This window comes from Ammospiza nelsoni, chromosome Z (assembly GCF_027579445.1).
Source record: "Ammospiza nelsoni isolate bAmmNel1 chromosome Z, bAmmNel1.pri, whole genome shotgun sequence".
Classification (NCBI taxonomy): Eukaryota; Metazoa; Chordata; class Aves; order Passeriformes; family Passerellidae; genus Ammospiza; species Ammospiza nelsoni.
In genome coordinates, this window is record NC_080669.1 from 25,883,100 (window position 1) to 25,906,135 (window position 23,036).

At 42.7% G+C, this 23,036-nt stretch overlaps 1 protein-coding gene across 1 annotated transcript in view; it reads right to left on the reverse strand.

The window, feature by feature from the left end:
• PSD3 (pleckstrin and Sec7 domain containing 3) overlaps positions 1 to 18,214 on the reverse strand; it is a 46,944-nt gene extending 28,730 nt beyond the window's left edge. Inside the window, exons 1-2 of the mRNA XM_059492850.1 lie at positions 17,906 to 18,214; positions 7,691 to 7,734 (exon numbers count right to left, since the gene is read on the reverse strand). Of these exons, the coding sequence (XP_059348833.1) occupies positions 7,691 to 7,734; positions 17,906 to 18,064 (203 nt within the window). The 5' untranslated portion in view covers positions 18,065 to 18,214. The remainder of the gene's footprint in view (positions 1 to 7,690; positions 7,735 to 17,905) is intronic.
• Between the last annotated feature and the right edge of the window lie 4,822 nt (positions 18,215 to 23,036).

Here is a 23,036-nt window from a genome sequence, read left to right on the forward strand (position 1 = left end):
TTTATAGGGGGCCATACTTAGGGAGAAATCTAGAAATATATCAAAATATAGACATATTATAGCAAAGTTTCAGTTCACCTACTTCACCAGCACAGGACACAGATTTTCAAAAAGGCCAAGTTTCCATTATTGTCTCAGAAGATTAGACTTCAAAAGTGTTCTGTGTCCTCCAATTTTGGCTATTTTTAATTCCATGTATTTGAGTGTTAAAATGGGAAATATTTGCCTGCTGGGTTCAGCTGAAAAATCCCCAATTTCTTCATGAGCTCACATGTAGATGAAAAGAATTAGAATACTACAGATCACTGTGGCTTACCCCTTAACTTAGCTTATGAAACACAGACTCTACCTCTTTTTCTTTATTTTCCTCAGCTGACTAGCATAAAATCAGTAATTTAAAAATAAAAACCAAACTAGGTGAATTATGTCATCTTTACTTTGGAAATAAAATGCTGCTGAAAATGTTACTTATTAGGGCAATGTATTCCACAGAGCTCTTGGGAACAACAATGCAAGTCATAAACATTACCTGACTAATAAATACCTTTTTGCTTGTTACAGGCAAAGGCTAAAAAGGACTAGGCAACCTAGAAGTAAAGGGTGTCCATCACAACAGTAGGACAACAGTTTTCAGAGAACAGGCCAGATTACACAGTAGCCCTTCATCCTTTGAAATCCGCATACATTCCCCTCAAGGTGACTAAGAAAGGTGTGTCAGGGAGTATGAAGGTTGTCATTGGAAAGTCGTGGTAGCAACACCTGCTGAGACTAGCATCTGATTAAAAAAAAAAATCTTTTGAGCATAATGATGGCTAATATTGCTAACCCACTGGGGGTGGACCTCAACTTGATGCATCTCACTGGACCCAGATGACTGGCAGAGAGAGAGCAAGCTCAAGCAGATCTTCCAAACACATCCATACATTCAAAAGTATGTCTTATGTGACAATTAGCAAGGCACATATCAATCCAGAAGCTCCTTTAGGAACACACTGCTACCATGGCTGCTTGTGGGAATGACCATTCAAAAAATGTCTTCCAAGAACTGCAGGCTACAGCAACAAATCTATCTTATCCTCAGCTCTGCTGAGAAGGAGGCTCATTATCACCTTCTACAACTGCCTGAAAGGAGGTTGTAGCCAGGTGGGGGTAGGCGTTTTTTCCCAGGCAACCAGTGAATGAAGAGAGGACTAGCCGGTTGAACACCAGGAGAAATTTCATCACTGAAAGGTGGCTGAGCATTGGAACAAACTTCCCAAGGAGATGGTGGAGTCACCATCCCTGCAAGCATTCAAGAAACAAATTGATGTGGCACTTGGTGCAATGACCTAGTTGAAAGGGTGATGTTCAGTCATAGATCATCATTTAATGATCTTGGAAATCTTTTCCAAACTAGATGATGATTCTGTGATTCTATGATTCTATGAAATGGTCTTTGGGGAATAACTTAGTTTAAGGAGAAAAAAAGCTAAGAGACTGGTTTGACAACAAGGAAAACAAATCCAGAAACACGAGGGCTGTGTTAGTGAACTCTGTAGTAGCAGGGCATATTCCCAAGCATTTGACTTTGGTCACATCATATAAATTATAGAAATATAGTCAGGAGGTGCACCATACCTTCATGATGTTGTCTTGCAAAGTCTCCTAATTAAGAAGAACAAAACTTTTACTTCAAGACCTGATTCCTGCAAGGAAGAGCAGTCCTTGCATCTTTAGCCTACTGATGTGTGCTTTCCCACTCCAGCACAGAAAGTTGTACAAAATTTTTTTATTAGTCAAAGCAAATATGCTTTAGTTGAAGCACTCTCCCAATTGAAAAGGTGTAGGCATTTCTGACAATTTCACTTGTCTCTACCCTACATGGGTGTACTTGCTAGCTGCTGGTAAGTCGGAACCACTGTGTGTTATGTGTTTCTTAGACATATGTCCATTCCAGAAGCAAATTCTCTCAACATGAGTCTGAGGCACTTAATCCAGACTAAAATCTCTCAAAGGGCATAAGCACACAGGCTGATTTGTCACACAGAAGTGCCTTGTGAATTCTGGGATTTTAGCCAAGGACACAGCAGACTTCTCCTTGTCAGCAGAGACCAACTGCAGTAAAAGGCTTAACACTTTCCTAGAATAAGCTATCTCCTTTGGAGTTATGGGAATGAATTACTGTATACTGATCTATTGTCCTGTGGGAATATACTAGTACCTTTAATCAAGCAGCCTCAGTGGTGGATGAGCAATCCTGTGGGGGATCCTGGACACCACGAAGAGCTGGGGGCAGTGCTCTTAAACTCAGTACTTCTAGTTACAGCAATTCTGTTAAAACCGGAATTCCTCAAAAGACATGGTGGAAAGGACAAAATAGCATCAGCTGTCACAACTGCTGGCAGCACTGAACAAACCTTGAACTGGTCTTTTGTTCTATCATGAAAACGGGACTTCTTTGAGACTCAGACGCTTCAGGCATTTCTGAGAGCTGAGTGCTCTGACAAGATGCATGAGGGCAAGATGCACAAATCAGTCTGCAAGAGGCAATGACGGGAGACAAAGAGGCAGGAAGGACTCATTACAAGCAAGAAGTGGATGTAAACCAGAGGATCTGAGACTCATTTGCCCAAATACTCCATGTTACTTCAGTGGTCAAACATAAGAAGAAAGCAAGATGATTCAGAGGAATGTCAAAGTAGCAAAAAAAGTTCAGGTATTAATTTTCCCTCAGGTATCTTCCAAAGCTGGCTGAATAGATAGGTTCCCAAATACTGTTTATCAGGGATTTAAAAATCTGAGCTTACTTCAAACAAGCCTTAAGGGTACTTTTGTAAGAAAGAATTGCAGAAAATTCAGGGAAGCCTCTGGATACATAAACCTGAAAACTGATCTTTGTTTGAAACCCTAAACTGTGGGGAGTGTGACTACCTGCCCATCCTCAGATGGCTCTCACAGACCATCCAGGTGCTGCAACGTCCCCAGCATGAAGGCCTCCAGTGATGTGGGTAAGAGTCAGTGGCGATCTCTGTGCAGGTATGTTCAGAGTCATGGACGTGGTGTCACACAGGCATTAGCTCAGATCCTTTTGGAGGGCAGGACCACTGCCTCTGTTTTAGATTTCATACAGGAAGTATGAAATCTTGTGCATTTAGGGGGAAAAAGCCCACAATGGTTCCAAAACACCTTTCAGTAGGCAAAACATCATCATGAAGGTTGAATTAGGCTTGCAGAAGTCTCATGAGATTTTTCTGCCCCTGATCAGCAGAGGAAAATCATTCCCTACTTGGGTCTGGAAGCAATTCCTCTGGTGACTCTTCCTTGATGATTGAAAAGGGTTGATGGCTACAAAACTTCTCTTAAGTCCCACTTTCCATTCATAGGAAATGGGACCTACAGTGTCTCTTCTCTGCAGGGTACTGGTGACAGGAAAAGATTACCATCTGTAGAGTTTCTCTAAGATTCTGCTTATGGCACATGATGTTTGCAAGGCTTCCCAAAACAAGAAGCTTCAGTTCACTTCTGTAAACCTGTCTCTTTGGAAAAGGAGCTAAAGAGAAAGCAGTAACCACCCTCTGGCTGCCCATGAGAACCAGCACACCAAACCCAGGACCTGCTTGTGCTATCAACTTGCAGTCACAGCATTGAAACAGCGATGTTTTCCTTCCCAAATTTATGATAACTGACGACTAGAAAGAGTTTGCCCGTTATTCTTAAACACATAGATGTGAAAAAAATAAAAATCCAGATGTTGCCATTTTGGTGAAGAAAAGCATTTCCTGCCTCTCCCAAGAACTTTCCTATACAGGAAAGTCCCATTTCTGTCTTCTGGGAGAAAAGCATCATCTGATTCTCTCAGTAATAAAATTATTTCTTTACAATCTATGGTCCAATTTGAGGCTCTGCCTTGGAAAATTCTGAAATCACTGATCTGGAACCATGCAGTCAAGCCCTTCATTTTTAAAACTCTGCTTCATCTCTTCTGCATTTGTTCAAATTGCAACCTTATATGACACAGCAGAAAGTTGAGTTCTAATTTAAACATTGCAAGTGAAAAAAAAAATTCAGGTTTGTAATATGCATCCATGAAACTAGCAGCATCTGCATTAGGAAATTGACTTGAGAGAAGTTTTGGCATCTTTCCCAGTGGGAGGGAAGGAAGAGAACCAGGTTGAATACCATGTGACCCCCACTCTAAAACCAATCAAGAAGTTGCAAACCAGAAGCATCCTAGAACTTGGGAGACAAAAGTTAATTATAACAGGGAGAGATTTCTCAGTTTGACCTACAAAAAGGTGAGCTTCAGCACAGATGTCTTTATAACTACCCTGATCTCAGCATCACAGTTTGATTTGGCAGCATCTCTTTCCCACCATCACTAACTGAATGACCCGTTTTGGTTTGGCTGAAAGGAGATAATTTATCAGTGTAGTTCAGATAAACAAAAAAAAGAATATATCATGTCCCTGTAAACACCTCTGGTTAGAGAAGTATATCATTGGCTAGTTAAAAACCAAATGATTCTCCTGAAAAAAAACTACACTGTTCTGCTGAGAGAAGGCTTTTGGGACAAAACGGACTCAAATGCAGCCATTTGGCTTTAGCAATTTTGTAAGCAGTGCTTTGGGAGTTCATAAATTAATTCTACATCACCTGTTTTAAGATGATGATTTTTTTCCTCTGATTACTTTCAACAGTAAACAGACACAGTATTGCAAACAAAGGAAAACAGTAATGGCCACCATGACATTTCCATGCAGACATCAGGCAAATAAAACATATTTAGCTCTGGCAACTTTGTAATCAAATAGATTTTTCTTTTTCAGCTTAAAGCTGACAATGATCAGTGTGAAAGTAAAAGAATGAGAAACACCTAAAAACCTTGGGAGGATATAGTATTATAGACAATGAAGGGATGTTAGGAGGCCAGGCAACCTATCTCTTTGCCTCTGTGGCTGGATCTTCCTAACCCATTCCGGACAGAACAACCAGTTCACAAAAACCTCCACTGAAAGCACTTCTGTACTTTATCCAGGCAAACATATGCGTTGGTTTAAATCCATCAAAAACCTTTTTAAAGGTTGATTTCAAATTTCCAATGTTTCAAATTTAAGGCCATCCACAACAGACATGAAGAACAGTTCACACCTTTGAGGCTTGCAGTGTGGAGCAAAAATGTGTTCTCAGGATCCCACATTCACCAGTTCAGTATAAATTCCAGGTCAGATCTCTTTATTTTACAGATTATTCACTTTTAACTTTGTGGAGAACTTGAACCAGGCAGTACTGCAGAACAAGAACTATAATGCAATTCTCTCTTCAGAGCTGTACTCATGCTTTCCTGTTCAAAAAGGATAAATGAACACTCCTACTGAAAGTCTCTGGAGAATATCTGCTGATTAAGGTGTCACTTCTCATGATTACAAAATTGAAGTCAATAGTAGCCCTTTCTTTGTGTGGGCTTTGGATCAGACTATAATTCTACTGGAAATGTACTCTTCAAGATGTGCAAACTCTTTAAGATAATAACACACCTAGCTCACAACTAGTAGTATAAGGATTGGATAGCAGTCCTTCCCCATCTTATGTTTCACCATTACCCTTTCCTGTCTATGGACTTACTGATAGCCATTAACCCACTAAATAATGTACTTCCAGAGCAGCTCTTAAACCTTTGGTTAGTTGATGAGCACCTTAGATCCTCAAAAGATTTCTGGCTGGCGGAAAGGCATTCCTTCAAAATGCCAGCATTGCAGGAGAGCTTATACGGAGGTTTGGAGTCCTATCGTCATCTTTGCCTTACCTCCCTCTTCTTACCCTGCCAACTGCATCAGGGAAGCAAAAGAATCATCTTTGGAAGGGAGACAGGATTTTCTTTGGTCCCACCAGAACAAAACTGACCATGCTTCCTTCCCATTCAGCTTTCTCTGCAGATCACAACAGCAGAGCAAGAGATATATATGTGCCTCCTCCCTCAAGCTCAGGCAGCCCCAGGGCTTCTTGGGGTTATTACTTTACACCAACCACACATCTCTATAAAAATGAAGAGAAACATCTTCACACTTCCTTCTTCAGCCAGTACTCTCAGCTCTAAAGGTACTGACTATGCCCAGAATGAGCTTTGTTTTTCATCACAGAAATTAATTGTAACATCAGTCCTAGCTATGTGTCAGTCTCAGACTGGAGCCAACAACCGGCACCTGTGAGCATTCTCCTGTAAAAAAGTAGCTTTACATCCACCCAAAGCCTTATTTAAGAAAGAGTCTGAATTACCACTTTTCCAGCCTGTTTAGAATTTTCCCCCAAACCAAGGACATGGACTAGACTATGTAAATGCCAAAGCAGTTACCACCTATACAGCAGCAAGATCTCATAAATCACCTTGACTGAGGTTCACAGGAGCAGAGCCAGTCATGAGCCAGTTGCTACCTGGAGGCTGCCCAAGTGTATTAGGCACGGTATAGTTTCTTGGCAAGAGCTGGAGGAAAATTCTGACATTGAGAAACTCACATAATGGATTCTGCTGGTTCTAAAGTACCTGTGACAGTGTCTGGCAAACAGCTTTGGTGTGACATATAAGATTCACACAGCGTGTTCCAGGTCGAAGACACAGTCTGTGAAAATGTCTCCCACCATGACTTTTAATACTCATCAGAGATGGTACTTCTTGCTGATTCCCATTAAAAGCACACCTTCTTTACTACTCTGACACCACCTAGCACATTTCTGAACTGGGACAGCAATCCCACTTGGAACCAGTTGCTCTTGTGAGGCTGCACATCCTAACAAGAAATTGGTTTGCAGATCATGAACTTAAAACAACGAAGATAAAAAAAGCCACTGGGCCTGCAAGACCTATGGCACTTGCTAGAAATTCTAGCATAAGAGGTGCAGGAGCATGCATTCCAGACATACCTTGTTCCCAAGAAGGTGAAGTTTCACATATGTAAATATGCACAGGGAAATACCCTTGTATAGCCAAAATATATGTAAGACATCATTTTCCTATTTTATACCAAAATCCACTGTTCTGCAAGTGGCAAAATCAAAAGTAGACACTTCTGCCCTTTCCTGTCATAATTAGACTACACAAAGCCTAAGCACAGGGAAATGTCATTTTAATCAGAAATCTGAAACTGAAGTTTTTTCTCATCTGCGGCATTTACATAGTTAACAAGTGTTATCCTGTCAAAATCAACTAAGGATTGGAGGGAGTGATATCAGACTTTGTCCATTTATCATCTTTCACATTAGGTTGTTGTCAAGTTATCCATACTTAATCAGGAGACAAACCAAGACAATAAACCAACAGCAGGAAACTCAATCCAAGAAGTGTGTTTCTATTCAGTGGCTCTGACACAATGAACAGAAAGATAAAGGGAGACGTCAACTTCTGTTTTATTTATGCAGACATAGAACAACAGAGGATTTAATTTCTCTCTTTTCAGGCTGAAGTTTCCTACTAAATGAAATGTCCTCTTTCCTTACAAATGGAGTTGGCTCCTATCATTAACAATTCCCCTTGCTGGAGAAACAGATGAGGCTGTATACTGCCAGGTCATTCATTAGCAATAAAGCAAACTCATTATGTACACTGGCTATCTTCTGCAGGTTTTGGAGCCCACACAGATGGTGACATAGGATGTATAAACAGATTACTGCGCAGGTACTACTGTTAAACTTCTAATTTCTACAACAGAAGCATACTTACACTGCCCATTCCAACTTTTCATTCTTGATTGAATTGTAGAGGGCCTGCAAAGGGAGAGAAATAAGATGGAATTATTGTCTGACCCCTCCTACACATACATTAATATCCTGAGTAAAGACACCCAGATACTATCAGCAAGCAAGCAGTCTCTGATCAAGAAAGTCCTGTATCTGCTAATGATAATGTGAGAATCTTCAGCAGAAATTCCACCTAAGAAAAAAATACTGAATGTGTATTTTAAGATTACAGTCATTTTCTCAAGCAATTTTTGGGGGTTTGTAGTTTGCGCCTTTTTAAGAACATAGAATCATGAAATAGCCATGGAAGGGACCTAAAGTTCCACCTATGGCAACTCCTTCAATGGGCAGAAACACCTTTCACTAGGCCATGTTGCTCAGAGCCCCATCCAGCCTGTCCTTGAACGCTTCCAGGAACGGGTATCTACAGCTTCCGTGGGCAACCTGTTCCAGTGCTCCTCACAGTAAAGAATTTCTTCCTAACATATAGTCTAAAGCTATTCTCTTTCAGTTTGAAACCACTGCTCCTTGTCCTTTCCTTATATGCACTTGTAAAAACAACTTGTAGGCTGCCTTCAGGGACTGGAAGGCCATAATTAGGTCACCTTTACACCTTCTCTTTTCCAGGCTGAAAAAACCCAGTTCTCTCAACCAGTCTTCATAGGAAATGTGGTCCATCCACATAATCACTTTGGTGTCCCTATTACAGACTCACTCCAACAGCTCCATGTCCTCCCTGTGCTGGGAGCCCAGAGCTGGATGCAGGTTCCAGGTGGGCTCTCCCCAGAGCAGAGCAGAGGGGCAGAATCCCCTCCCTCCCCTGCTGCCCACGCTGCTCTGGATGCAGCCCAGGACACGTTTGGCTCTCTGGGCTGGGAGTGCCCATGGCTGGCTCATGTCCAGCCTCTCACCCACCAGCACCCCCAAGTCCTTCTCACAGGGCTGCTCTCCATCTGCTCATGCCCAGCCTGTGCTGATACATGGGGTTGCTCTGACCCAGGTGCAGCACCCTGAACCTGGTCTTGTTAAACTTGGTCTTAAGGTGTCCAGGTTGCTCTGGATGCCATCTCATCCTTCAGCTGGGTGTCACCTGCAGATTTCCTGAGAGTGCCTTCATCCATGTCATTAATGGAGACATTAAATAGTACTGATCCCTGTATGAACCCCTGAGGGACACCACTTGTCACTGATGTCTATCAGGACACTGTGCCATTGACCACTACCTTCTGGATGTGACCATCCAACCACTTTCTTATCCATCTAACAGTCCATGCATAAAATTCATCTCTATGCAATTAAGAGACGGGCATGTTGTGAGGAACTCTGTCTGAGGCTTTACAGAAGTTCAGATAAATGACATTTATAGCCCTTCCCTTGTCCACTAACGTGGTCACTCCATCATTCAGGGCCATTTGGTTGGTCAGGAAGGACTTGCCCTTGGTGAAGCTGCACAGGCTGTCTCGAATCATCTCTCTGTTCTCCATGTGCCAGAACACAGCTTCTAGGAGGATCTGCTCCATGATATTCCCAGGCAGGTGCTGAGGTTGGGAAGTCCCTGGTTGCCAGGGTTTTCCTTTCCACCCTTTTAAAATATGGGTACAATGTTTTCCCTTTTCCAGTCACTGGGACTTCACCAATACAATGGTGAAATCATGATTACAGTGACTTTACAAATACCACAGAGAGTGGCTTGACAACTACATCAGCCAATTCCCTCAGGACTCTGGGATACATCTCACTGGTTCCAATAGACTAGGTACATTCTAGCTCCTCGGGTGGTAATAAACCTGAACTTTACTTCCAGTTAGCAAAAGCCACAAGACCTTGAAATTCGAGGTTCAGTCTAATTCCTGACACTCAATGAAAACTTTTGGTCAATGACTTTAACGGGGACTTTAAGATTTCATCATATAGGCCAATCTGTGAAAATTTGCCAGAATAGCTACCCAAAGACCCTGAGCCTCACAGACACCCGAATGCTTTCCCAGTCACACTCCTAAACATAAACATGTTCAATTTCTAAGTGCACAACAGAAAATTAATGTTAAGCAACTTTTCTGCTTCAAAATCACTGTCTTGGACTGCTGTCCACTAACACCATTCCTCTTTCAATTCATACGAAAGGTGCCCAGTAGGTTTGACATCAAAGGTAACATTTCTGGTTTTGATACACGCCTGCAGAGAAAAGGGTCTGAAACCTGACTTAAGACTGGGTGAGTATCAGACAGCTGGGATGGATTTTTATTTTTTTTTTTTGAGAGAAAGTACATATATCAGTTGGATAAGAATGTCTTATTTCAGCCCCCCATGAGCTGATGTATACAATGGATAAACCTCTGGTATTACCAAGCTAATGGAGTTCTTCAAAAAGGTCACTTAACTCAAATGAAGTATTTTGGTATGGAATGTCCCTGATTCTCACACGTATAATCTGCATTTGTAATTCACCTTATATACATAGCTAGATTTACTCCCTCTGGCACATAACTCCTACACAGCCTCAAAATATGTTAACGTGTAGAAGAACTGTTGATGCACATGATTAGCAAAAAGTAGCACATCAAGTATGAACAAGCCTGAAAATCACATACTATAATAGCTATGACATGATGCTCAACAAAAACAGTAACATTTAGATAGCCTTAATGCTGACCCAAACCAAAAATAATTTGGAAACTGAAGAGATGAAATTAGTCTTGTGCATATGCCACAGCTGAATTCGCATGAGCAATACCATGAGCCTATCCCACTCTTCATTCTGTCATCCACTGGCTCCTTTTTGAATCTGGAAGTCTTATTTGAAGATCCTTAATATTCAGCTCTCTGGAAATCTGACTTTACCAAACCATACACAAGCAGGTCAAACATTATGGTACAATTCACTTCATGTTGATGCTACACAGGTAGCTACCCTTGGTCACAATGTTCCAAGAAAGTAAGTTTCTCAGAGCAATACAACAGATATGAACACAAACAATACTCATGCCTCATCCTACTGACACTGAGCTAGCAAAGAGAGGTCCTCACCACTAACTTGAGCTTCACTGTGCCATTCAGAGAGATATGATAAAGTATTTCCAAGTTTGGAGTTTTCACTATTTCTAAAAATGTTATCTTCTCTGAAGTCTATAGGTGCTCTGAACCAAAGGCAGACAGCCAAAGGTGAACAGATGGGCATTTCTGGCAATTTGGAGGCACTTGCTAATTTTCAGGTGAGAGTTATCAAGAGATTTCAAGACCACTCTGCAGAAAGAAAGAAGAAGAAAGAGTTAATATTTCTCCTGCCTGTTCACCAGAATTAGACACAACTCCACTTTTGTACACAAACGAATGCTGATATTGGTTCCTGCAGTCACCAAGCACTTCTTATATGATTTGGCCAAAGCCCCTGTTTTATTCTTTGACTTGTTCTTTTCTTCCTGCTATGAATAAAATATTCTCTTACATTTTGAGCCAGAAAATGACTCCAAATACAATGCGAAGAGGCTGCATACTTCCTTCAGCCGCCTCCCCAGTTTTTCAGAAGTAGTATTTTTTCCTCATCTAGCTCAATGTGTTTCAGAAACAGCAAAAACCTGGCTTGAAGAAAACACATTTGTTGCTCCCTGGCCCAAATGCCAACAAGATTGGGTCAAAACCTCTGAAAATTAACACCTGCCCTGTGCAGGTTTTTATGAGATTTCACTGCTAAGCATATGTCTAGGGATCATTGCAGCCAAAGAGCAGAACACACAAAAGCAGCAGTCCAGATTGGGGCAGGGATAACAAATGCCCCAGGCTTTTGCCTTGTAAAAAGAGAGCTATGTTTGTCCTAACCTTTACTAATGAGCCAGACATCATCTTCCTTCTTTAGGGAGTAACAGACACCAACCCAGTCATACAGCATACATCTGACCAAGGACATGGTGCCCCCCACAGACCCTCAAACAGCCTGTCAAAAGTTTCTGGTATTTACAAAACAGAAAGAAAACTGTAGAGAGTATGCAGAGCCTAGGCAGCTGTGTTCTGTGAACCTGTGTATGTTCTGTGTGTCTACCAGGCATGTTCACTGACACCTCAGCAAGCAGACCTCTGCAAATACGTGAGTTCTCATGCCTGCCCCAACTCACCTCTCTGGCAGATACTGCTGGCAAGGCTGCTGCTGGACTCACCAGCCTTTCAGAGCTGCTTTATGCCACTTCTCCAAAACAACTTCTACTTCAACATTTTCCTGATGTCTTCCTGGGCTCTCATATGTTCCAGAGAAGCAAAATTTCCCTCTGCCATGTTTTGCAACCGGAACCATACGTGTACAGCACAGCACCCTGATTTACCTCATGGCTATTTCCCAAGGCCCTGATATACAGAGTAGCTTCTTTCAATAGACATTTCTCCAGAGTATGACTAAATCAAACAAACTTGCAGACAAGCACTTAAATGCTTCGCTAAATTGCAACAAAATTCATCAGAGATTACAGCATGGTCATGGCTCTCACTGTACTTAGCTAGCTGCAAGGACAGATTTTATTAACTTGTGTTTTCTCTCTGGGAAATTAAAAAAGAAAAAAACCTCTCATTTACAGCACTCTTACAGATTGACAATAATCACCACTTCCTACCTGCTAGCCTGGGAAGCATTTGGCAAATTTGCTATGTAAGCCAGAAAATAGGAGGTTGAACAAGAGCAGTGAATGATAGAATGAATATTGCATAGGTGTCATCTTCCAAGCTGATACCAGTCAGAAAGTGGAAAGACTTTCTATCTCTTTTGTCACCCAAGGCTACTCTGAATAGGATCCAAACCCCCAGATACCAACTACTCAGCAGTGTCTGACTTCAATCCTTTGATTTTTTATCCCTGTTATCCAGAACACAAAGACCTACTTCTTATACCTTACAGCTTTCCCCTTTCTGATTAGTGTTCATCTCTAGGTACATCACACCTCAAGCTCTGCATGGCTATAAACTCCTTGAAGAAACAGGTGCAATTCTGAAAGCAGAATAAAAGAAACTGACTGCTGCATGAAGGAGAACAGTAGGCAAAATCATAGGCACTTCCTCGTTTTAACTGCAATGCTGTTTCCTACAGCTCCAATTTGACCCTTAGAAGACTGAAGTGTAAAAAAAATGAGATTCGTTATGTGTTTGTGACATTTGTTTGTATTTGTTCATAAACTAGGCAAGAAACACTTTCCCTTTTAAGTGGAAGGCTGTAGCTCTAAAAAACTGCTGAATTCCACCCCCATTTCCCTTTTGTAAGCAAGTAGGTCCACAAAAACCCCAGATTTCCACAAGCTCTCACTACTACTAAAATTGGTACTTTTATTCCAATTGGAAAGAAAAGCAAAACTATGGAGAGAATGCTCCTGAAAACTCCAGTTTATTTTACAAAGCTACCAAAGGAAAAAAGGTCATTCACCACCCTCACCTTCCTCAAAATCCTGTCACACGCATGAACCACTGGACCCATTTGAATAGGCTGCTCTTATCACCTGCTAGCTGCCAGTGATGCTGTGAATCAGCCTCTGCATGCAGAAGCAGTGCACAAAAGAAAGGCACAACCAGGTGTGTACACAGACAAAGACACAGCAAATTACGCAGATACTGAGAGAGGTAAATCATCTAAGTTACGAGTAGACACGGGGCTCCCAAAACCTGGCCAGCAGGGTACAAGACGCTTGAAGAGATCCCAAAGCACTGTACAATTCCTCCCCTCAAAAAGCAACATAGAAGAAAGCTACTAACTTTCTGTTTGCACTAGCCCATGCAGAAAAGCCTAGGAAGAGGGAAAGAAATATACTACACATTTTTTACACCTACTCCATGCACAGAAGAGGAGCTGGAAACACCTGCTGTGAGCCAGTAAATAGGCAAAACTAAAACTAAGTTCATACAGACACCAGGGATGACCCAGACCGTCTTTTCTAGTTCTCGTCTCTCACGGTCTTTTCTTGCATCGAGCTCCTCCCTGATTTTTGGAGTCATTGTTGGAGGAATGATCATCTGATCATTGCAGAGGATAGCCTGGCTGGCTTTTGATGTCCCCAGAACAGGGATGCAGGTGTGTTCTGAGGCAGGCCCTTGTAACACTTCCCTGCTGCCACTTCCAGAGGCAGCCCTGCCTGGACACATTTCTTCTTCACTTCCAGCTGATAATGGCATAGTTGACTTCAAGCAGCAAGGAAGCCCCATAAACACCTGAGGGCAAAGACATGCTCAGTCTTTGCAGTCACAGCACCTCCCCCAGTCACTCAGCACCTGTCCAGCGGCTTTGCCCTTTGGAGCTGAGCAGTCAGTTAGGCATCAGCTCCAGCTCCTGCCATATGTGCTTTACTGGAGGAAGAAAAAAACAACCAAAGCAGCAGAACTCTACAAAAATAAAACAGGTTACAGACGCAACAGATACTAGACATCACAATGTCCACATGGAGTCCTAATAGCTGTTAATGTGCTCATCCTTTGGACCAGGGCATAGCTCTGTATCATTGCCTTCTGCCAAGTCTGGATGTGGGGCTATATTGCTTGCTATATACCACTCGTCGCTTGCTGTTTAGATCACTATCTGAAGGCTGGCCCTCACTTGGAACACAGATCTATACTACTCCACCACCTGCTATTTGCCACCCTCCCTTAAAACCCAGATCTTGACATTTTCTCCTGTCCTCATGCACGGATCTGTAACACCTGGCAAATGGAGGATAAGGATTCTGATCACTGAGTGCCTGTAGCTCGTTGCCAGATTCAAAGCCCACACACCCTCTATTTCTCATGCATTTTCCCCCCTTCAGATGGGGATGCAGCAAGGGTGCCAAAATAGTACCCCAAGAAGCCTGTGCATTGGTGCATGGCATCACGTCTGCTGATATTGCTCTCAATTTTAAATTCCACTGGTTTGTACAACAAACGTTCTTCTAACAAGCCAGCATACATTATTCATAAAACAGCACAGAGCTGTTCAGCAGCATATGGAACTGATGAATGCTGTTTTGGTGTAGGAGGAGATAGGGTTGATAGGAATGTTTTAGAAGGAAGGAAAGGAGATCATTTCACCCAGGGAATTTCAAGTGCGTCACCAACTGGAGGAGAACATTTCGAAGAGAAACTCCTCTGTTAAAAATCTGGTTTGTATATGGAGAAGGAGGGGGAGGGGGAGAAAAAAAAAGGAAAGAAAGATTGTGCCAGATATACCATCATAAAACAGAAAAGGAGGGTTAGCTGTGGCTCCTGAGACACAGGAAATTAATGCCACAGAAGAAATGCATCCTCTGTATTAATACACATGGCTTGCTTGAAAAGATTTTTTTTCTGTACTTGCTGAAGTGCTTCATCAGTGTTATTGTAAAGGCAGCATACTGAATTATTACAGAAAAATAGAGAAAAGGCTAGAGAAGTACTTCTTGATAGTGGAGCACCTCCACAGCCTATTCCTACACAGCCTATTGCAAACTGTTTTATTGGCCCTGTGCATTTGCAGTCAGGACAGGCACAAGTACTTAGCAATTCAGTCCCTGGCTGCAGAAAAAAAGTCTGTCAGAAAAAGAGACTACTGAGCATGCTGGGTCACACAGATGATCCTAAGATACATAGACTCTCATTGCACGCAGTCTGGACTTGAGCCTGCCTTCCACAGAACAATGGTACAAAATTCACAGCACCATTTCACAGGTTCTTCTGCCGGCCTAAAGCTGTGGTACCTCCTATAACACACACTTGAGATGCATCTCCCTAGTGAAGCCTGTCCACACAGAGGCAAGACCTGATGTGTGTCAAGGAGATAAAAGATACTTGGGCTACCTAGCTTCTCCGACACTGACATCAGGGAGACCTTTTCTGCAGGCACCATGCTGGCACTTTGTTCATACTACTAAAGCATGAGGATACATAATACACTCTAGCTTACCAAAATAGGCTGAGTCATATAAGTGAAAAGTAAAAGAGGAGAATGTTTCTGAGGCACAAATGGTTTAAATCTATCTCCTGTCCAAAGTCAGCTGCATCTGTCACAGAAACAGGTCTTGAGCATTGTACTCACTTTATATAGGGAGCAGATAAAATACAAGGCAGTCCAGACACAAAGAGGGAGACACACCCACAGAAATATGAAGTCCACAAACCAAACCTTACTTAAGACTGAGGAGATCTACATGGCATTGGTGTCCAGAAAAGCTTAGCCTAGAACCGAAGACATTTCCTGAGAAATGATGCACAAACATATACGCACAGTTACACTAATAAAAAGAGCTCCTTTGCCACACTACAGATTAACCTCCAGGTTCTTCCACCAACACAACAGTATCAAAGAGCCAAAGCTCAATTATAAATCGGTTCTCTAAATCAGCAACGTCAGCAAAAAAATGGGCAGACAAAGATCAGAAAGGGGAACAGAGAGATGGTAAGGACTGCCCAAAATCACAACACCAATCACTTGCAGAGCCATTTGTCATCTTATCAACCAGGCAAGCACCACTGAAGAGAATACAGGGATCTTCTCAGCCCTCCATAACACAGCTTTTACGCATCTCAGATGCCCTACAGATACAAAAATCTTTGTTTGAAATAAGGAAACAGTACAAAAAACTGAAACAAAGCTGCAGTGTTCTTTCCAGCATATTGAGATAGGCAGGAAAAGAAGTGGATATCTCTCAAATAACAACCTACAGCACTTAGAAGGAAGAAAAGTGAATTCCATGGAGGAATGAACACAGAGCTTCCATTATTGCAGTAGTTAACAAATCATGTCAGACACCATCCCTGGGAGAAAGTCCCTGCCCTGAGAACGCTACACCATGCACACACAGTGGACACAGTGTCAAAAGACTTGAGTTTTTACCATATGCAAGAGAGTTTTCATGCATAAATCCTCCCACCAAATACCGTGCAATTACTCCCATGCTTAGGGTGAAAGTGATCACGAGACCAGGGTCCCAGAGCACCTGCAAGATGCAGCCTTTACTTTGACATTTGTTGGAAAAGCACATACTGCACCAGCAACAGCCTGAAAATGATGGCTATGCTATTTCTCTACCCTAACTCAGCAATACGCTACTTCTTAGTTATGATTTATAAGGTCCTGAAAACAGAGGCTTATTTAATTGAATTGAAAAAAATACTTAACATTTATTTCTGGTTGCAGTACCCTGTGATTTAAGTTACACAGCTCAGGCTCTGAAATGCTACACAACCCGTAAGCTAGCAGAGAGTGTTTTGCCAGGAACTACTGTGCAGTGCTGGGGTCTTTTCACCACTGGCAGAGGAGGTTTCTCACAGAACAGACAGGAGATTTAGGGAAGGGACACCACAGGAAGATCCATGCATGGTGCTTGCTTTGCATGCACATGGACCCCAAGACATAGTTAAATGCTTGGCTGATGCGCACCTTTGCAAGAGGTCGTATCTTTTAATCCCAAGGTCAGAATCAACTGGCAATAATAATGAAATTAGAGGCATATTTTTGTCACTGCATAAAATTCATCCAACCCTTGCAGATATGGAGCACCTTTGAGAGGGAGACAGCTCTTAAAGCACTTGCCAGGAGTTCCTGGGTGCCTCTCCATTATTATGTGGGAGAGAGGGATGAGGAAAAAAAAGAGATGTTGCATGGTGTGGGGGTTGTTTGCTTAGGAACTGAATAACTGGGCTGGGCTGGGTGAGGAGATGCTGCATACAGTAACTGTAGCAGCTGGGAATAGCCTGTGCTACCAACCATTACAGTACTCTAATGTATTCCTATAAATGCACAAGCAATGCCTTCCTAATAAATACTTGGCAGCAGTATTTAGTCATGCATGCAACTGAGAAAATATTTTCACCTAGCATCCATACCTACTAAACCACAGAGCTGTAGGTAAGGACTAAAAATCATTTTTATATAGAAAACAATTCCGATTTAACAAATAATCTGAAGGACATCACCTGCCAACTCTGGCACATTTCCTAAGAGTAGAGCTCCAACCAGCACTGTCACTAGCAAGTTTTTCCTGTTTACTACTGTACAAAGCTACGTGACAGGGCGTTCAACTAAGATCTCATCATTATAACACCAGAGCTGTTTCACCTTCAGGTCTCTCCTCAAATGCAGAGATTTTTTTTCATGACCTGACAGCAATTCTGTGATCACTGCAGATCATCCAGAGCTCTTTATTCCTGCAAAGCATAACCTTTTCCCAACACCAACCCCGCGCCTAACCAAGCAAAACAATACTAATATTTAGTCATTTACCTTGCTTTCTTTAGTAGAAAACTCAGAAGAGTTGGAGATTTTCATAGATTTTGACCGATGGGACTGCCGCCAGAGAGATTCTTCTCGGGAGTATTTCACCGAACCTGTGGCTCTCACCCGGACTTTGCTGGTGCTCTGAACACTGTTAACTCCAATCATTTCCGAAAGTGAGTGGATGGGATGGGAAAGAAGAAAGCTAATGAAACTTCCCAATCCCCTGCAGAGGAACTGGAAAAGGTTACAGCTGGAGAGCCCAGGCTCAAGCAATCAGTGTTTGCTTAAAGCACACTAAGCTGTTTTCTCCAGCATCTTCAGGCACAGTGTTTGGAGCCAGCCTGATTGTTCCAGGCATTGCTCACGTCACTGGATGGGAGAAAAAAAAAGAAAAAGAAAAGGAAGACGCTGATAGAAACTCCTCCCCTGCTCTGCTCTGCTCCCCTCTCCAGCATCAACTCCCCCTTCACACACGCACCAACAGCAAGAGGAAGAGAGGTGGAGAGAAAGATGCTGGAACAAATGCCAGCAGATCAAGCAAGATATTCATTTTCAGTTCACGCAGCCACACTTCCCTGCCTGCAACAGCCTGCCATGCTCATTACTGCCTGCAATAACAAAGAACACTGCAAAAAGAGTCTTCAATCAACTGCCAGAAGCTACAGGCTTCTGGATGTGAGAAATACTGATGGATTCCCAGAGCACTGGAGAAATGAGTGAAAACCTACAGCACCATTACAAAGTACTGGCAAGCCCCAGAGAGACAAATCAGCAGATTTCCACAACTCTAAGTATTTGCACTCACTAGCCTGAGTCCTTGGGGTGCCTTCCAAAAGTGCAAGAGAGAGCAAGAAGGGCTTAGAGGGGCTTAGGGGAAAAGAGATGATTTTTCCCAAGGTAATCAGTGCAAACCAGTGGCAGAGTTGTGAACAAGCACCTAGGGACTCATCTCCCCGCTCAGCAGCCAGGAGAGCTGTAGCCACACCCCCACACGAGCAAACTGCATGCTCCAGTGGCTGATCCCACCAATGATGCAGCTGCCGAGCGGCACCCCTCATGGCAAACCCATGCAGCCTAGTACCACTGCCAGAGGTACCGCTCAAACCCACACAAGCCTCGCTCCAGAGGCTAGGCATGCTCTCTGTGCCTGGAGCTACCTGCCTTCATGCAGGGGACAAGGGGAGGCCAACGCCAAAAGGAGCTGGTACTCTTACTGAGGGGTGGATGTGCTAAATACAGGAAAAGAGAGATGTTTACCTCAGTGTTGCAAAAGCACCATCATTTCTGGCTCCTGGAGACCCAGAGTGCAGCAGACTGTGCATTGCCATGGCAACGCACTCCAGTGTGAGAGAAGAGATTGCTCTGCTCTACTCTGCTCAGCACAGGATCGTGACAGCTGCCGACACACTGGACAGGTGAAGCAGCTTGTGTGAGCAGCAAGGGAAAAGTGGACAATGGGGACATTATGACAAACCCAGAAAAGGCAAACAGTTTGTGCAGAGGGTGCATGAGGAGCTGGCAGACTCTGCAGCAAGGCTAATATCAGGTTCAGCAACCTGCCCCATACCACCATATCAAAGGCAGGGCAAGGACAGCAGCAGTGATGTTGGGTTGTGGGAGGATATGAGGGCTCTCATCCCACTCACACAGGCAGCAAGTCTGCATGCAGACAGCAATGAGGGAGTGCTGTCTGGCATGCTGAGGTGAATGTCCCATGCTGAGATACTTCAGGCAGCCAAACGCTGGGTGAAGAGCCTCCAGTCTCTATTCACATATGAACCCTGTTCCATGTCTGCCAAGCCACATGAAAGCAAAGTGAGAGTTTGCTTACCCCATGCCACATGCCCAACAGGACCCAGGGGTAAATAAGATGCATATGAATTGAGTGGACTTTTCCCCTGGATATATCTTCTCAGTCTCTTGTAATCAGGAATTCACATCCTTACAGGGCAAATGGCTAGACAGCCACATGATGGTCCTATGTGCATTTTTGCTCATAAAAGATGCTGCTGTCTCCCTAGTAGGCAACACCATTTCTGATAGCATTAACTCTTTGCTACTGTTGTCCCCAATGATGCTACAAGGTGCATATCCTTCCCACAGACTCTGACTGGTGTGGACCCTGGTGAAGGACAACAATCAGTGGAACAGCGAACAGCTTACCTAAGTATCAACATAAAAACTGCCCCTGGAGTAGGGAACTTCTGATTGCTCACAGATTCTGCCTCCATCCTGCTTGAGGGACTGATATCTTCCCTTCTGGCCAACAAGAAAAATACATTTTCATTTCCACCACAGTCAGATGTAGCAAGCCCATCCCTACCTCACACATTAAGATCAAATCCCAAATGTGCCCCCTGTCATTGACAGAGGATAACTGAAAGGAACCTTTTTCCCTGGCAATAATCATGCTCTGAGTTACTTCTGCCACTTCACTAAAAAGGTTTTATGTTACTTAACCCATGTGAAATTACCCACTGCTTGTGCGAAAGCTTTTCAAAGAAAATCTCTTCTTAGAGGAAATTTGCACTGCAGTCAAACCGCTCCAGATGAGCTAAGCAGCAGGTCCTGACAGGTGCTACGTAAATGGCCACAAATCACTCTCTATCCTAGCAGCCCCCTGCCTGGCAGATTATTCTTGCTCTCAGATTTATAGGGCCAACTCCCCAGGCTCTCAACATATCTGAAATAATTATACTGCCTAAATATCACACACAGACCTAGGCCAGTGTCAATTACACAGAGCAATTTTATTATTAAACACAAGCTAGACTGAATCAAAACAATATTTCTCTTCTGTTGCCCACAGCATCATCACTGCTGCCTAATTGCAGCAGTTCATCTAGTATTCTCTGAGCTGAAGTTAGCAGATCCTCAGGTTGGACAGGAACCTTATTTCAGAAAGGAACAAGTCTGTTTCTGCAGCAGTCCAAAACTCCAAGGATTTTCTTTCTTCTTCTTTCTTCAGTGTTTTCTGAGAAAACACTTCTCAGCTCACACTCTCCCAAAGAGAGCCTCCTGAGAGAACACATTTGAAGCCTTAAATATCTTCAGATTGGGGATTCAGTTTAGATTTCATCAGCGTCCCTGATTTTCATCTGCAAGTGATAATACAACCTTGTACTCCTGAGTCATTATTCTGTGTACATATTCACAGTTATTCTGGGGAAAGGCCATGCTTTGACATTAGAGAAGACCCGCCATTTTACAAATTATTATGCACACAGGATTGATTTATGTCTGTAACTGAGCAACAGGAATTTCTGAGGGAAAAGTGTTTTGTTAGCATAAATAGAGGGATAGAAAGGACATTTTTAAAGAGGGGCTGAAATAGCTGTGAAGCATCAGAAAAAGCAGAGCTGACCACATCCAGCAGACACCCCAAGTGTTTCAAGAATTCAGAACCTTCCTCTTGTTCAGAGGTCAAGCAAAGAGGTTATCGGAAAGGGGCACAATGTTTAGGCAGTAACACCACTGGGGTGACCAAAAGGACTGTGACCCTATAGAGATCTTCCCTATCAGTTCCTCTAAGGAACAAGCCATAAACCAGCAGGAAAACTTAAAACTTTGGGTCAAAACAGATGCAGGAACAGAAAAACAGAGTTTCTATTATTCCTTCCACCTCATCCTTTTAAAACCATACAAAAGCTTTTGTCTTGTCACATGGCACTATGTCAGACCCCATCACCCATAGAGGAAATGGGCAGCTGTTCCAACTTACCCTGAAATAAGCTCCTTCCCATCTGTTCCTCCCACCAGTCAAGTTTCCCTGGGAGGCAAAACGTACCCAGTCCTTGCTTGGTCTTCCTAATGTCATTCAGCAAATCAACAACGCAAGAAGAAAAAATGCAGAATTCGAAGTAAAATTCAATATTGGCTTTTGAAGTACAAACCTAAAGACCACATTACTGCATCTAAAGAATTCCAATGTCCTCAAAATCACAAAGAATCCTCTAGAATCATTTAAGCCTGATGTCAACTACAAATACAAACAACACAGACTGACAAAATACATAAACACATGCATATCAATTACTTAAAACATAGCCTCAAAAGCCAGTAACATATTTGTGTAGCACAGAAAGGGAGAACTACTTAATGCTGCCACTAAATGCTGTTTGTTAAATAAACTACATTAAATCTTTCCGTCATCCTTCATCTTTCCTTCTTTCATGTTTTTTTTCCTTCTCCCCAAAATAGGAAGGGCAAAGTCAATTCTGACAGATAAGTTACTCTTAACACAATGGCTACAGAACTAGAGCTTAAAACTGATCAACAGTAAAATTCCTGTAATATTAAGATAACAATTTCTGAGGTCTACTGACTAGGGGGAGCTTACAATCAAGATTAAATGGCTCCTGCGAACAGCAGAAATATTAGAGCAGCCACTTAATTTCTACATGCACATGCAACCAGGTCAACAGGAATGCTAGCAGGGTAACAGCTGGAATGATGGGAGAACAAGGTATGACTGCATGAGGACAACTGAACTATCTCTGGTTGAAGTTACATGAGAAGAAGGCTAAAAGAGCATCTACAGCCAGCAGCTCACAGTCAAAGCACAAGTCTTAACAACTGACTTTTTACATCAATAAGCACCTAGAAGTGAGCAGAATCACAAAACCACAACAAGCGTTGGAAGCTCAAATTAATCCTGGTATCACTATGTCTCTGGGAACCACAGTGCATCTTGTGCCAAAAGAAACCACTCCTATGGTAAATGCCCTGCTGAGAATGATAGGAGATCACAGCTTTAATGAAAATAAGCCATTGGATAATAACAGGGATGCAAAGATATCATGCACCCTGCTATCCTGATCAGCACTGCAAGTAAAGAGATGTCTTCAGCCATCTTCATGCTCCTCACAGCAGGAGCTGAAAACAGCTGTTTTGCAGACTAGCTGTTGTACTGCCTGGCAAAGCACTATAGTATGCAAGGGGGAAAAATTCCTCTTCTTGAATTCCTCCTTTTAGGAATTATCATCTACTGTCAACAGAGCTCACAGAAATTAAGTGAGCCATACAGTATGCAGACTAACACAGACCACCAAGTTCCTTAATTTAAAGCTGACAAATGGAGCTACAGAAAACAGCAGCACTTCGAAAAAATCCATAAAAGCATCAAAACCCTAAAATT